Source organism: Pan paniscus, chromosome 8 (genome assembly GCF_029289425.2).
Source record: "Pan paniscus chromosome 8, NHGRI_mPanPan1-v2.0_pri, whole genome shotgun sequence".
Lineage (NCBI taxonomy): Eukaryota > Metazoa > Chordata > Mammalia > Primates > Hominidae > Pan > Pan paniscus.
Genome location: NC_073257.2, coordinates 82,527,601 through 82,541,270, shown reverse-complemented (window position 1 = coordinate 82,541,270; position 13,670 = coordinate 82,527,601). Strand labels below are relative to the sequence as shown.

The window sequence follows — 13,670 nt, the reverse complement described above, 5'->3', positions numbered from 1 at the left end:
CTAAGGGGTCCAGGCCTCTAAAGATGCTCTGGATCTCCTCGGAGGAGACTATTTGTTTGGGGCCAGTTGAGCTTCTTCACCGAGAAGCCTCAGGGGCTTCCCTTGCACAGCCCTACCTCACTGATTCCCTCACTGGCTGTTCTGAAACTGAAAATGGCCACGAACGGCGTGAGGCTTGTAGACCCTAACAGTGAGGGATAATATTTTGCCAATTGACTGCATTGAATGGAGTCAGTAAACATAGTGACTGAAAATCTTACCACTGTTGATAAGTATTTTCTGAGTACCCAATAGGTATTGTGAGAATACTTCTTTTTTTTTTTTGAGACCTGGTCTTCCTCCTGGACTAAAGGGCTTAAGCTATCCTCCCACCTTGGCCTCCTGAGTAGCTGGGACTACAGGCCCACGCCACCACGCCCGGCTACTTTTTGTATTTTTTGTAGAGATGGGGTTTCACCGTGTTGCCAGGCTGCTCTCGAACTTGTGAGCTCAAGTGATCCTCCTGCCTCAGCCTCCCAAAGTGCTGGGATTACAGGCATGAGCCACAGAGCCCAGCCCAAGAATACTTATGGAGTCCTGTGACAGATTACAAAATTAGCCCCAACTCTCTGCTCATCCCTGTACTCATATTCTTTGCAATGTGACTTTGCTGCTTCTCCCATCAGGAGATGGAGTCTATTTCTTCACCCTCGAACCTGGGTTGGCCTTGCCATTTGGTTTAGTCGATACAACTGTGGAAGTGGACTAGTGCCGATTTTGAGCCTAGACTTCGAGAGACCTTGCACCATTCCACTCGTGCTCTCGGAGCCCTGCAGCTCCATGTGAACAAATTAGGCTAGCCTGTTAGTAGATGAGAGACATGCGACCTACTTGCCTCAGTTGGCAGCTAGCCACTTCCCAGAAGCAGAGCCTTCTGACTGCCTGGCAATGAACCCGTATGCATGAGGGAGTCCAGCTGAGACCAGAAGAACTGCCCAGCTAAGCCCAGCCTCAAATACTGACCCATAAAATCATGAACTAAATAAGTAGTTATTTTTTTAAGCCACATCTAAGTTTTGGGGTGTTTTATTATGCAGGAAACACTGATGGATACAAGCACTGAACATGCGTCAAGCTCTGGTATTTGCAATCAGGCAGACTCTCGGGAGTAAAAACTTGTGCAGAGATGATAGAATAATGGGTATAATGCACTAAGTGCTCTGGAGAAGCAAAAACAGTAGGAATAGAAGAGGTGGATTTGAGCTAGGGAGGGATCTTGTCTCTGTGGAGTTAGAGGGTCCAGGATGAACTGCCTGGGACAGGCGACTGTCTGAGGGAAAGCATGAATGTTGGAAACCCCAGGCTGGGGCCATCAGCCAGCAGTATATACTGAGCCCTTACCATGGGTACAGAAACACTGTACTGGCTGTCTCAAGTCTGCGTATGGACTAGCAGGGGAGAGAAGACATCCACGTGTAAAAGTTGGGTAGAAGTGTCATGCTGGTTTTCAGTGAAAACAGAAGTAGCTATGCCTGCTTTGTCCACAGTGGCAAGCAGCATCTCGGCTTGGGCAGAATGGGACTCTACCCATTAGTTATTTATATCTGGTACTTGCTATATATCTGGCAGGGATGTGGTGTTGATGGGTTGAGAGAGGTCTCCATAGTTTTCCCTGGGAAGGCACAAGGGGTCAGAAAACATGGCTGCTTAAGTATCCACTTGACTGGTAACCCCTTGAGGGCAGGGTCTGTGTCTGATTCATGTCAGTATACCCCAAGACACAGGGCCTTGCATATACTAAGCATTCAGTTTCAAAAGACTTACTTTGGAGATATTTATCATCCTCTTCTCTTTATTCCTACTAACCTATTGTAGTTTTTTCCTAGGGCTGCTATAACAAATGGACATAAACTGGGTGGCGTAAAGCAACAGAAATTTATTCACTTACAGCTCTGGAAGCTATTAAGTCCAAAATCAAGGTGTCTGGAGGGTTAGTTCCTTTTTGGAGGCTCTGAAGGAGGAATTATTCCCTGCCCGTTCCTAGCTTCTGGTCCCTGCTGGCAGTGCTTGGCACTCCTGGCCTTGGAAATGCATCAGCTGATCCCTGCCGCCATCACCACCGGTGGTTCTCCCTGTGCGTCTCTTCTGTGTCTCTTCTCTTACAACGACACCAGTGTCAGTGGATTAGGGGCCTGCCCTACTCCAGCATGACCTTAACTCATTACATCTGCAACGGCCCTACTTCCAAATAAGATCACATTCTGATGAACTTTAACATATTGTTGGGGGTGAAAAGGGCATAAGTAACCCTTAACATCCATCGAGGCCCAAGGGAATGTGTATTCTTTGACTGCCTGGACCCCCTAGAGGCGGAATTAAATATTCTTTTTTTTTCTTTGAGACAGAGTCTCACTCTGTCCACTCAGGCTGGAGTGCCGATCTCGGCTCACTGCAACCTCCGCCTCCCGGGTTCAAGCGATTCTCCTGCCTCAGCATCCCGAGTAGCTGCGGCTACAGGCGCCTGCCACCACGCCCGGCTAATTTTTGTATTTTTAGTAGAGACGGGGGTTTTGCCATGTTGGCCAGGCTGGTCTCGAACTCTCGACCTCAGGTGATCCGTCTACCTCGGCCTCCCAAAGTGCTGGGATTACAGGCGTGAGTCACCGCGCCCCGCCCTCAAGTCATATTTTATAGATGAGAACATTAGGATTGGAGACGCAGGGCCGAGACACAGGGCCTTGCATATACTAAAAACCTCAATGGGCACCCGAAGTCATCATAGGAAAAGTTCCCTATGCTCCATGTTCACGTGTTTCAAAGTATCTCTGATCTGGCTAATTCAACTCCATTCCCTCGAGAAAACCCAATCTGGAGCCCCGGTCCTAGAGATCCTGGGATGTACTGCACGTCCCACTCTGTATCTCCGCCCCCTCAGGCGTTCTCCCTCTAGAAGCAGCACACAAAGCGGTTACTCCCTGCGGCCGGGAGCGCGCGGGCTGCCCTTCCGCGCGCCACCCCCGCGCGCGCCGCTCCCGCGCTGATTGGCTGCGCGCATCCCGGGCCCAGCCTGCTCCCGCCGCGGCGCCGGTCCTGGCGCCGGGATTGGCGGAGTGGCCGCGCGCGCAGATCCCGCAGCCCCGCGCGCCCCGCCCCGCCGGCTCGGAACTCGCCCGGGGCGCCGCCGGCGGCGGAGGGAGCGTGACTGCGCTGCGCAGGGCGCTAGGAGGCATTGTCGCCGTAAGTGGAGCCAAAAGCGGCCCGGAGCGGGACCACACGCTTCTTGCCCCGCAAAGTAAATGTAGTCCGAGGTCAAGCGTTGCAGGGGCTGGGGGAGAGAGGGCGAGAAGTGTTCCGATTTTTGCAGCGTCCCCTCCCCTCCCCCAGGTCACCCGGTGGAAAAGAGCAGCGGTGCACCAGCGGAGGCTCTGGCGGTGCCAAGGGGCTCGGCATGCGCGGGCTCTTGCTTGCTCACTGCACCTGGACCCCGATGGTTCAGGGGAGTGGGTGCAGAGGTGCCAGGGAATAGGGAGCTCGAAGAACCGCTCCCAGGCGGGCCTCCATTCCTCGCGGGAGGCGCCCTTGCTTGGAGAGGCTGCTGTGCATTTCGTCCCCTAAGCGACACTTTCGGGGTTTGCTTCCGCTCTGGGGAGCTGCAGACGCCTGCTCCAGAGCGTGCCTCTCGGCCTCCGGGCAGCGTGGGAGCCCCGGGGCCTCTGCGATCACTACCATTCTTCCCTCTGCCAGCTTTATTCTCCCAGTCCCCGCCTGCCGGGCCAGCGGACGAGGTGCCATTGGCTGCAGGCACCGGGGGTGAGGCGGGTCCTGGCACGCGGGGCGGGGGGACCCTTGCCTGGCTACCGCGCGTAGTGCTGGAGGCTCAGTCCCAGGATGCCTAGATGTTAGCGAGGGAGCACGCGCTGAGCTTCCCGAACCCCATGCCACAAAAACAAGGCGCCAGCAGGTCCCGCTCACGTCCCAGCGGGCTTCTTTCCCTGGGGTGGGATAGTGGGTCAACTTCGTTCTGATCTGAAGGGGGGTTTGGGACTGTTTGGGTCGCTCCTCACCTCCCCACCCGCTCCCCGGCTTGGCATGGTCCAGAGCCTGGGCTGGAGCCAGCGGTAGGGCCAGCTTGCACACATGGCTCCGGAGGCTCCGGTTGCCCATCCGAGCCGCTGCCAGGCTCTAACGTTCCCGACAACACCAGTAACTAAATATAGGAGCAGATGGTGGGGACGGGCTGTCGCAGCGGCTCCTTTGCAGAGGTCTCCGGACTGCAGATAAGGTAGAGTTATTGATGGTAAGGGCTGGAGTCAGGGGGCCAGGTCAGGGTTTAAGCAAAAATCACCCCTCCCCCAGCCAGCCTGAGTCCAGGTGAAACCAGGTTATAGGGACAGGAGGGCTGTATTGCCAGCTCCCCCAAAGCAGGACAACGTTTTTGTCTGGCATTGAATTTATTACATCCAAACTTCCTCTCTACACCTGTTTGATTACCTACTGGTAATGCCTTGGTGTGGGAAACATGTAATGGTTTGCAAAGTCCTTTCCCAAAAGTTACATATCAGTTACTTCCCACAATAATCCAGTGAGGAAGGTGGTATTTCCATTTTACAAATGGGACTGCTCACAACACTGTTAACTTTGCAAAACTATGGATTCGGCTGCCTTCCTCAAAAAACTTCTCTTAGTTCGCTACACAGAAGCAGAGGACAGCCTTGTAAGAGGGCTGCAGTTCCCTTCCTCAGTAATCTGGGAGCCCATTGGCTCCCTGTCTCTCTCTCCTGAATCTCTTTGTGCACCTGCTGCTCACCCCTGTCCCTTCCCCCTGGCCATGCCATGTGCCTTCATGCCCCCCTAGGCCTGGCCCTGTAGCCTTACTACTATCAGTCTCATCCTGCCTCCCAGTGGGAAGCTTGTTCTAGCCCATACCCGGTCTTTGCCCCTTTACTCCCACAGTGGGGGCCTTATGGAAGGTGTCCAGGAGACGTTTGCTGGATTTAAACATTTCACCGGACCAGGATGCTCACTCTGAGGAATGAGGTTGAGGGTGTGTGGAGAGGGCCATGCTTTGAGGATGTAGGCAGTGTGAGTATGAGCTTCGACCCTGTGCTGAAGTGTCTCTGGGATTTGGAGTGCTTTCCTTGACATTTTCTAAGGCCTACCCTCTATTGCCTGGGACTGGCTGGGACCAGTAGTGCCAGCTGGCTGGGGTGCCCCAAGCGGCGATCGGGCCCATGTGGGCTGATGGTGTCTGTTTCTGCCTTTTGGAACACTCTGTGACTCTCCACTACCACCATCCCTGCAGATGGCATTGACCAGGTACCCTGAGGAGCTCAGGCCTGTCAGCTGGACTTCATGAAACAATTCTTCCTTGTGGAGAAAGGGGCAGTTTTAGGTGAAGGGAGGATGGCTTCCTAGCTAGTTAATAAGCGTGGTGATTTTAAGCAGCGGGAACCTTTTGGGGGTCCCGAGCACATTTTTGCTGTACTCAGAGCATCCTCCATCCTCTGGCATAGAAGGAAGGGGCCCTTCTTCTTACTGAATTGCCCTGACACCTAGACTTTACATGTTGTTTCTGTTCCTGTACCTGTGTACACTCTGACCCACAGAATAGGACGTCTGAACTTGCCACCAGTGGTGAAATTTTTAATCTGACTAGTTTTCATCAGTGGTCTAAGGCAAGGGTCCTCAACCCCTGGGCTGTGGATGGCATAGGTCCGTGGCTTGTGAGGAACCCGGCTGCACAGCAGGAGGTGAGCACCAGTAAGCATTACCACCTGAACTCTGCGTCCTGTCAGACCAGCGGCCGCATTAGATTCTCCTAGGAGCCTGAACCCTATTGCGAACTGCGAATGCGATGGATCTAGGTTGTGTGCTCCTTATGGAGAATCTAATGCCTGATGATGTGAGGTGGAATAGTTTCATTCCTCTCCCACTACAGTGGGAAAAATTGTCTTCCAGGAAACCGAAAAGGATGGGGACCGCTGGTCTAAGGCACCACCTCCCCACCTGGTGGTAGCTAGTAGAATTGCAGGCATAGTGCCTGATTGAAAGTATTCAGCCCAGGTGATCCCACCAGGGCTACCCCCGACCCTGGGCAGCTTGGTGGCTTCCCTTCCTTTCCCTCTCTGCTGTGAGGCCAGGATTGCTTCAGTGCTGTTCTTCAGAAAGCTCTTCCTCATCAGAATTGCAAGTCGGAGCTGTTTCCTGCATTTCTTTCTCCCTCTTCCTTCTTATCCCTCATACCTAGGAGATGCTCAGTAAATGTTTATGATTATTGATGATGAATTGGAGATGGAGAAAGGAGGGAGCATGGAATGGTGGGAAGAGTCCTAGGCTGGGACTTAGGATACCTGGGTTTTTTGTTTTCATCTAGCTGATTTGCCTCCCCTCTTGGGTCCTCAGCTTTCCCATTCATAAAGTGGTTAGAACAAGACACCAAGATGCTAGCAACATGGCTATGATTTAGGCTTAGGGGTACGGTCTTCGAGGCAGCATGGTGAAGTTGTTGGGTCCAGTTTGCCACAGTCCTTTCTATTCCCTTCTGCCCTGCACTGGCTCGCCTTATGCAGATTGGCCACCTGGCACTATTAGGCATTTGGTTTTTGACCCTTCTCAATTTAGACAGTGTCTTAGATTTGTTGTAAGAGTCTCTTGACCTGTATTCAGATTGGAAACACAAATGATGTCTGTTGATCATCACCATTAGGGGATACTAACTAAGCACCTGTGTTCAGTGTGTGGCGAGAAGCACAGTATAGGTCTATTCCCTGGCCCCAAGCTGCCCACAGGTCAATGGGGGAGACAAGTGTTGGTTTGTTGATTTATTTATTTTTGAGACAGAGCTTTGCTCTTGTCACCCAGGCTGGAGTGCAATGGGACGATCTCGGCTCTCTGCAACCTCCGCCTCCTGGGTTCAAGCGATTCTCCTGCCTCAGCCTCCCGAGTAGCTGGGATTACAGGCATGTGCGACCATGCCTGGCTAATTTTTTTTTTTCTTTTTTTTGAGCGCGAGGTTCACTCTTTGTTGCCCAGGCTGGAGTGCAATGACACAATCTCGGCTCACTGCAACCTCTGCCTCCTGGGTTCAAGTGATTCTCCTGCCTCAGCTTCCCGAGGCGCCCGCCACCACGCCCAGCTAATTTTTGTATTTTTAGTAGAGATGGAGTTTTACCACGTTGGCCAGGCTGGTCTTGCATTCCTGACCTTAGGTGATCTGCCCACCTCGGCCTTCCAAAGTGCTGGGATTACAGGTGTGAGCCACCATGCCCGACCATTTTTTTTTTTTTGTATTTTTAGTAGAGACGGAGTTTTACCATGTTGGTCAGGCTGGTTTCCAACTCCCGACCTCAAGTGATCCACCCGCCTAGGCCTCCTAAAGTGCTGGGATTACAGGCATGAGTCACTGTGCCCGGCTGACAAGTGTATATTTAAAAGCTCATAAATAATCCAGGTGACTTGTGCTAAGTCATTAAGTGCTACTGAAACTCAGAGGAAGGAGAGAACACTGAGGCAATAAGAGGAGATTTCCTGGAGGTGGACAGATAGAAATTCCACTCATTCCTCAAAGATGAGTTCCCTCAGTGTTTTGTTCAGACTCACATGAGTATTAAACTGGGGTTATATGCTGCTGTTACATCCACATATGCACTGCTTTATCCTCTTAACTTTTATTGAGTATTTACGTGTCCTGGGCTCTGAGCTAGACAGGTGTATATATTTTGTTCAATCCTCATATTAACCTAGCAAGTTGGGTATTACTAGATCTCCTATTCACATGAAGAAGAAACAGGCTCAGAGGAGTTAAGAAACTCTCCCAAGGCCTCTCAGCCAATAAATGGGGGTGTTGAGCATTTGACCTGTCTCCAAAATCAGTGTTTTCCCACTGCTCTGTATGCGTGTGTCTCAAACCTTTAGTGTCAGCCTCTTTAGTGGAAATGCACACACATACTAAACTCACAGTAACTCCCTGAAGCAGATTGGTGGGCTTGGCCAGCCCTGGCTTGGCCTTGCCTGCCCTGCTTGTCCAGTTGACCACGTGGGAACTTTTTCTTGGTGACTGTTAGCTCTTAGCACTGTCCCCATGCCCCTTCTCTCTGCCCTTCACCTTCTTCTGCCTTTGGCCCTTGGAGTGAGTTCACTGGAGCTTCTTGAGCTGTCTGTGAAGCTGGGACTGGGGTCTGGGGGCAAAGGGGGGTGCTGACCTTGGACTTGAGCTCATTCCTCTCTCCATGGGGTGCTGCTATTTTTATAAAAAAGTGAGCACTGGCTATGGAGCTGGGCTGACCCTATTCTTGCCACTTACTCACTTTGACCTTGGCCAGGTCACCTAGCCCCTCTCTGTGCTCATTTCCTTCTCTGTAATAAACAGGGAGTTGAGGGTGTTTGCAAGTCCTTATGTCTTAACACCTTATCATTTTGTTTTCCTCACCTTTCTTTCAGCCTCTTTTCCTCTAGTGATCCAATTTCTCTTCTCTCATTTCCATCTCCACCCCCCGGCCCCTGCCCGCTTTTCTTGCAGATAAACTCAGCATCAGGCTGATAATCAGGTCTGCAGGCTAGTACTGTAACCTCTCCTTCCTATTGGCACATGGGAAAGGAATTCTTAGAGACCACCCACCGCCAGTCCGTGTGTTCTGATGGGCTCACAGGGCTCTGATTTGCCTTCATGTCCCCACTTCCTGCCATGCACAAGGCAGATATGGGTGGGGTGAACAGGGGAGCTGGGGAAATTGTCCTGGGCAGGGTGTGGACAGGGGACCAGCTTAGAGGCTGTGGGATGGAGGGACAGGTGTCTTTCTCCTGCAGTTGGCTGCGCCCTACCTCCTTCCCAATGCCCTGCCTATAGAGTGAATCACGCCAGCACACCCCTGAGTCCTCACACCTCCCTGGCTGCTGGCTCAGACCTGGTCCCCATGTCTGGTGAGGTCACACATGTTGATCCTCCCAGAAAACCAGTAGAACCCAGCTGCCAGACTGGCAGACCAGCTTGTGCAAAGGCCAAGCTGGATGTGGCCTGAGCTCTCGGCCCTTCAAGAGGAGGTGAGTGGCCTGGGGCCCTCTCTGCAGGCTTCCTGACAGCCTGGGTCCTGGGGGAGAAGGATGCTGGAGGGGGATGCCTGGGTGGGCCCCTGGCTGGCAGGCGGGCACTTCATGGCACTGCGTCTTCCCCAGGCTCAGGCCCTTTTGTGAGAAGCAGACCAGCCTGGGGGCTGGCGGCAGGACACCTGTGTCTGCATGCTGAAGAAGATGGGTGAGGCCGTGGCCAGAGTAGCAAGGAAGGTCAACGAGACGGTGGAGAGCGGCTCTGACACTCTGGGTGAGTGAGGGCAGGGCTTTTCCCAACTTCCCTGGAAGCAGTTGTGAGATCAGCTTAGAAATGAAACAGAGATGAAAGACACAAGCGTCAGTGTGCAACCTCATCCTGAGAATAAGTGTTTTGTGGAACTTTCATTGCAACAGTGTGTAATTTGTGTAAGACATTTCTTACTGTGGGTCCTGGTCAAAGAGGTTTGAAAACCACTGAGTGATGGCGCCTGCCTGCTTGTCCTTTGACTGCCGATGACTGAGTGTGTGTGCCCTTGGACCAGGTGAAAATACAGAGCTGGTCCTGGCCAAGTAGCATCTGTGTGCCAGGCCCCGTGCTGGGCGCCTCCTGAATGTTATCTTGTTGAATCTTCACAGGCTCCCTGGGGTGAATGAAGCCAGCTGGGCGTGGTTAGCCTCAGTCATCCCATGAAGAAAGGTGACGGCAAAATGGGTTTCTTTGAGGTTGCCCAGCTAGGAGACCCCTTTACACTCCACTATTTTTCTTGAATTGTGTTTTATATATTTTTTTGCTTTGAATTGGCCAGGGCATTTTATTCCATCAATTACCCCAAGACTCCCAAGCATTTAGGCAAACCATCCCATTTAATCGAATTCAGCAGATACTTATTGACTGTCCACCAAGTGCAAGGGGCAGCAGGGGATACAGTGCAGTTACCTGTGTGTGTGCCTGTGTGTGCGTGCATGTGCCCGAGTGTGTTTGTGTGCGTGTGTGTATGTGCATGTATGTCACCCCTGGAATGCAGGCACCACTGTAGAGGCCTGGAGCACAGTCCTGCCTTGGGGATGATCTTGCAGATAGGCAGGCAGAATTGGAGTTAGGTACATGGAGAGGAATTTCACAGGCAGGTAGGGGTGTGTGTGTGTGTGTGTGTGTCTGTCTGTCTGTCTGTCTCACAAAGGAGCGCTTCCTTCCATGGTAGTTACTGCCTTAGCAAAGTCACAGAAACTGGAAAGGCAGTCAGAGGCAGAGAGAGGTGGTTCAGGAAGTGGAGAGACACTCAGCCTTCAGGATGAGCTTGATCACTGCCTCTTCCAGGAAGCCCTCCGCCTTCCCTCATCCACCCTTTGCTCCCTTCCTCCTCTGTAGCACCCCTTCAGCATCTGTAGAGCACAGGGACCCTGTGGTTGTTTGCTTCCCCCTGCCCTGCCCCAGAGCCCAGCGCAGTGTCAGGCACTTTGTAAACGTGTGGAAGTGTTTGCTGACCTTAGCTAAGGCGAGAGGCATTTCCTCTATCAGCAGGCTCGCTGAAGATTGTCATTGGTGTTGGAGGGAAGCCTTTGGAAGGAGCCTTAAGCTAGTGAGCTGATGACTGTGAGCCCTCAGTGAAGGAATTCCGGAATCCTGTACTGGTCAGTAATATGGTTCTTTAAGGCTCTCTACCGCTGAGACTGCGGTTCAGAGCTAGGCTTTGAGTCACATGGGCCTGGATTTGAATCTCTACTCTGCCACCCACTCACCTGGTACTGTAGCAGATTGCTTAACCTCTCAGAGCCTCAGTTTCTTCATCTATAAAATGGGAATGGTAATTGTGTCTACCTCATCAAGGTAGTTAAGAGTAATTGGAATGTCTGTAAGGTGTTTGGCACATGGGGAGCTCAATAAATGGCAGCTATTATTTTTAATTTTTGCTCATTCCCAAAAGCTGGTGGCAGGACCTAAGCCCTTCCCCTTGCAAATGCACCTTCTACGGGTGTCAGCCAGCCACGTCTGCGCTGTGTGTTCTTCTCACTGCCTTCCAATGGAGGGTTCAGTGCAAATCAACAGATGTCTGTGGTGAGTAACCTACCCCTGCTTCAAAATGTCACAGGGGGCTGGGCATGGTGGCTCATGCCTGTAATCTCAGCACTTTGGGAGGCCGAAGCAGGTGGATCGCTTGGGGCCAGGAGTTCAAGACCAGCCTGGCCAACATACTAAAACATACTAAAAATTCAAAAAATTAGCTGGTGTGGTGGTACACACATGTAATCCCAGCTACTTGGGAGGCTGAGGCAGGAGAATCGCCTGAACCCAGGAGATGGAGGTTGCAGTGAGTCAAGATCTCGCCACTGCACCTCCAGCTTGGGTGATGAAGCAAGGTTCCATCTCAAAAAAAAAAAAAAAAAAAAAAAAGGCATCACAGGGGATAGGGACACAGCAGCTCCACTTCATTCAGATGTGGCAAGAGTGGAGAGGCCGCAGGGGAGGGAAAACAATTCTCACCGGGGCGTCGGAGAAGCTGCTTAGGGGGTGGGTGCTGTTTGAGAGAGGATGTTTCAGGAGGCAGCGGTGAGGAGACAGGCACTCCAGGCAGTGGCAGGAGTGTGCCTGAGTTGGAGGAGAGGCCCTGCCCAGTTACCACAGCAGCACTGGGGCAGGTGGTGAGGGATGGTGCCTGGCAGGCGGAGAGCCTGGAAGGCTGTGTTGAGGAGCCCCTGAACTTCAACCTCTGTGGACTGGAGATTGCAAGGTCAAGTGGGCCGGTGGGCAGGTGGGCATTTCTGTGAGCTGAAGAGTGGGCACCCTGCATCAGGTGAAGTGTGCAGGGTGGCTAGGGCAGGGCATGCTGCGACCAGCTCCCCTGCACTGCCTGGGGGCCATACCCACCAAGGAACCCAAGCAGTTCTCTGGCCACCCTGCCAGACCACTGCCATGCCTGGGATTGGAACCTTGATTTCTGACACCAGAGCCTGGGCCCTGTCTCCACCATGCAGCCCTGGGGTGGGGGCACATGTTTGGTGATTGCCAGGGTCATGACTGCTGTGAAGCTCTAGTCAAGTTGGGAGAGCCTTTAGCCATGGCGAACTTGCCTGAAGCTCAAGACTTTCATGTGGAGGGGACTGGGTCTTAAAGTTGTGGTTGAATAACAGGGATCCTTTGCATCTGTGCATTGGCCAGAAAAGAAGCAAAATTTCCAACCTGGCCATAGTGGGCACCTGTAATCCTGACCCTTAGGAAATGGAGCTGACCAGGCTTATACAATCTAAGGGGGCTGGGTCTAAGCAGTTAGCATGTATTGAGTACCTGCTGTATACTAGTTGCTTGGGGGCTCCCAGGAATGTGTGTAGTAGAGTCCTGGACCTGAGACCAGCCCACCACCCACAAGACAGTCTTCAGAGAACAGTGACACACAGGCTCCATGCTAAGGTGTGTCGGATGGAACACAGGTTGTCCTAATTCAGAGGTGGGAGATATTGCTGGGTATTGAAGTAGACCAGGAAGGCTTTCTGGAGGAGGTGGTAATTGAATTGAATCATAAAGTAACTCTATATGGTTCTCATGTAAAATAGCTAACAATCTGAAGCATCCTAAACATCCAGCACCAGAAAATTGCTTAAATAAATTTGGTTACAGCTATACAATGCTTTTTTTTTTGAGATGGAGTCATCTTGCTTGCCCAGGCTGGAGTGCCATGGCACAATCTTGGCTCACTGCAACCTCCCTGTCCTGGGTTCAAGTGATTTTCCTTCAGCCTCCCAAGTAGCTGGGATTACAGGTGTGTGCCACCATGCCTGGCTTATTTTTCTATTTTTTTTTTTTTTTTTAGTAGAGATGGGGTTTTGCCATGTTGGCCAAGCTGGTCTCGAACACCTGGCCTCAAGCAATCCACCTGCCTCAGCCTCCTAAAGTGCTGGGATTATAGGCATGAGCCACCACACCCGGCCTATATAATGCTATTTATGTAGCATCAACAATGGAGCGTAATATTTCATTGTATGATTGAATAAAGACTGGCACATTCTCGGCCGGGCGCAGTGGCTCACACCTTTAATCCCAGCACTTTGGGTGGCCGAGGCGGGCGGATCACAAGGTCAGGAGATCGAAACCATCCTGGCTAACATGGTGAAACCCCATCTCTACTAAAAATACAAAAAAATTAGCCGGGCATGGTGGCGGGCGCCTGTAGTCCCAGCTACTCGGGAGGCTGAGGCAGGAGAATGGTGTGAACCCGGGAGGCAGAGCTTGCAGTGAGCCGAGATTGCGCCACTGGACTCCAGCCTGGGTGACAGAGTGAGACTCCATCTCAAAAAAAAAAAAAACGAAAAGAAGGACTGGCACATTCTCATATATAACGTGAAATGGAAAAAATCAAGAATGCCAAACTGTATGTAGGGTAAGGTACGAATTATGTTAAACCTGTGCATATATGTAGGAAAGAAAATGGAAGGAAATAACCAATATGGAAATGGGAGTTAGAAAATACTATTTTGCATTTTCTAAATGTTCTATAATGAACGTATTACTCTTAAAATTAGGGAACAGATTTTAGGGAAAGGACCACCTGCCACTGTGGAAATAAAACACACATCTTGACAACAGATGAGAGTTCAGGGGTAGCTCATTCTCAAAGCCGAGGCCCCTGGGAGAGACATAGGCTTCCCTGGCT

General features: G+C 51.8%; 1 protein-coding gene across 9 annotated transcripts in view; it reads left to right on the top strand.

Annotated features, from left to right (window-relative positions):
• The first annotated feature begins 3,110 nt into the window (after positions 1-3,110).
• The window catches only part of LRRC20 (leucine rich repeat containing 20), an 85,341-nt gene continuing 74,781 nt past the window's right edge, over positions 3,111-13,670 (top strand). Inside the window, exons 1-2 of one of the 9 annotated variants that reach the window (XM_008968947.3) lie at positions 3,117-3,216; positions 9,151-9,295. In XM_008968947.3, coding sequence (XP_008967195.1) covers positions 9,214-9,295 — 82 coding nt within the window. In that variant the 5' untranslated portion in view covers positions 3,117-3,216; positions 9,151-9,213. Of the gene's footprint in view, positions 3,272-4,193; positions 4,262-8,789; positions 9,019-9,150; positions 9,296-10,543; positions 10,657-13,670 lie in introns of those variants that run through there. The other 8 variants (XM_003815945.5, XM_063607436.1, XM_008968948.3 and 5 more) reach the window with 8 other exon arrangements.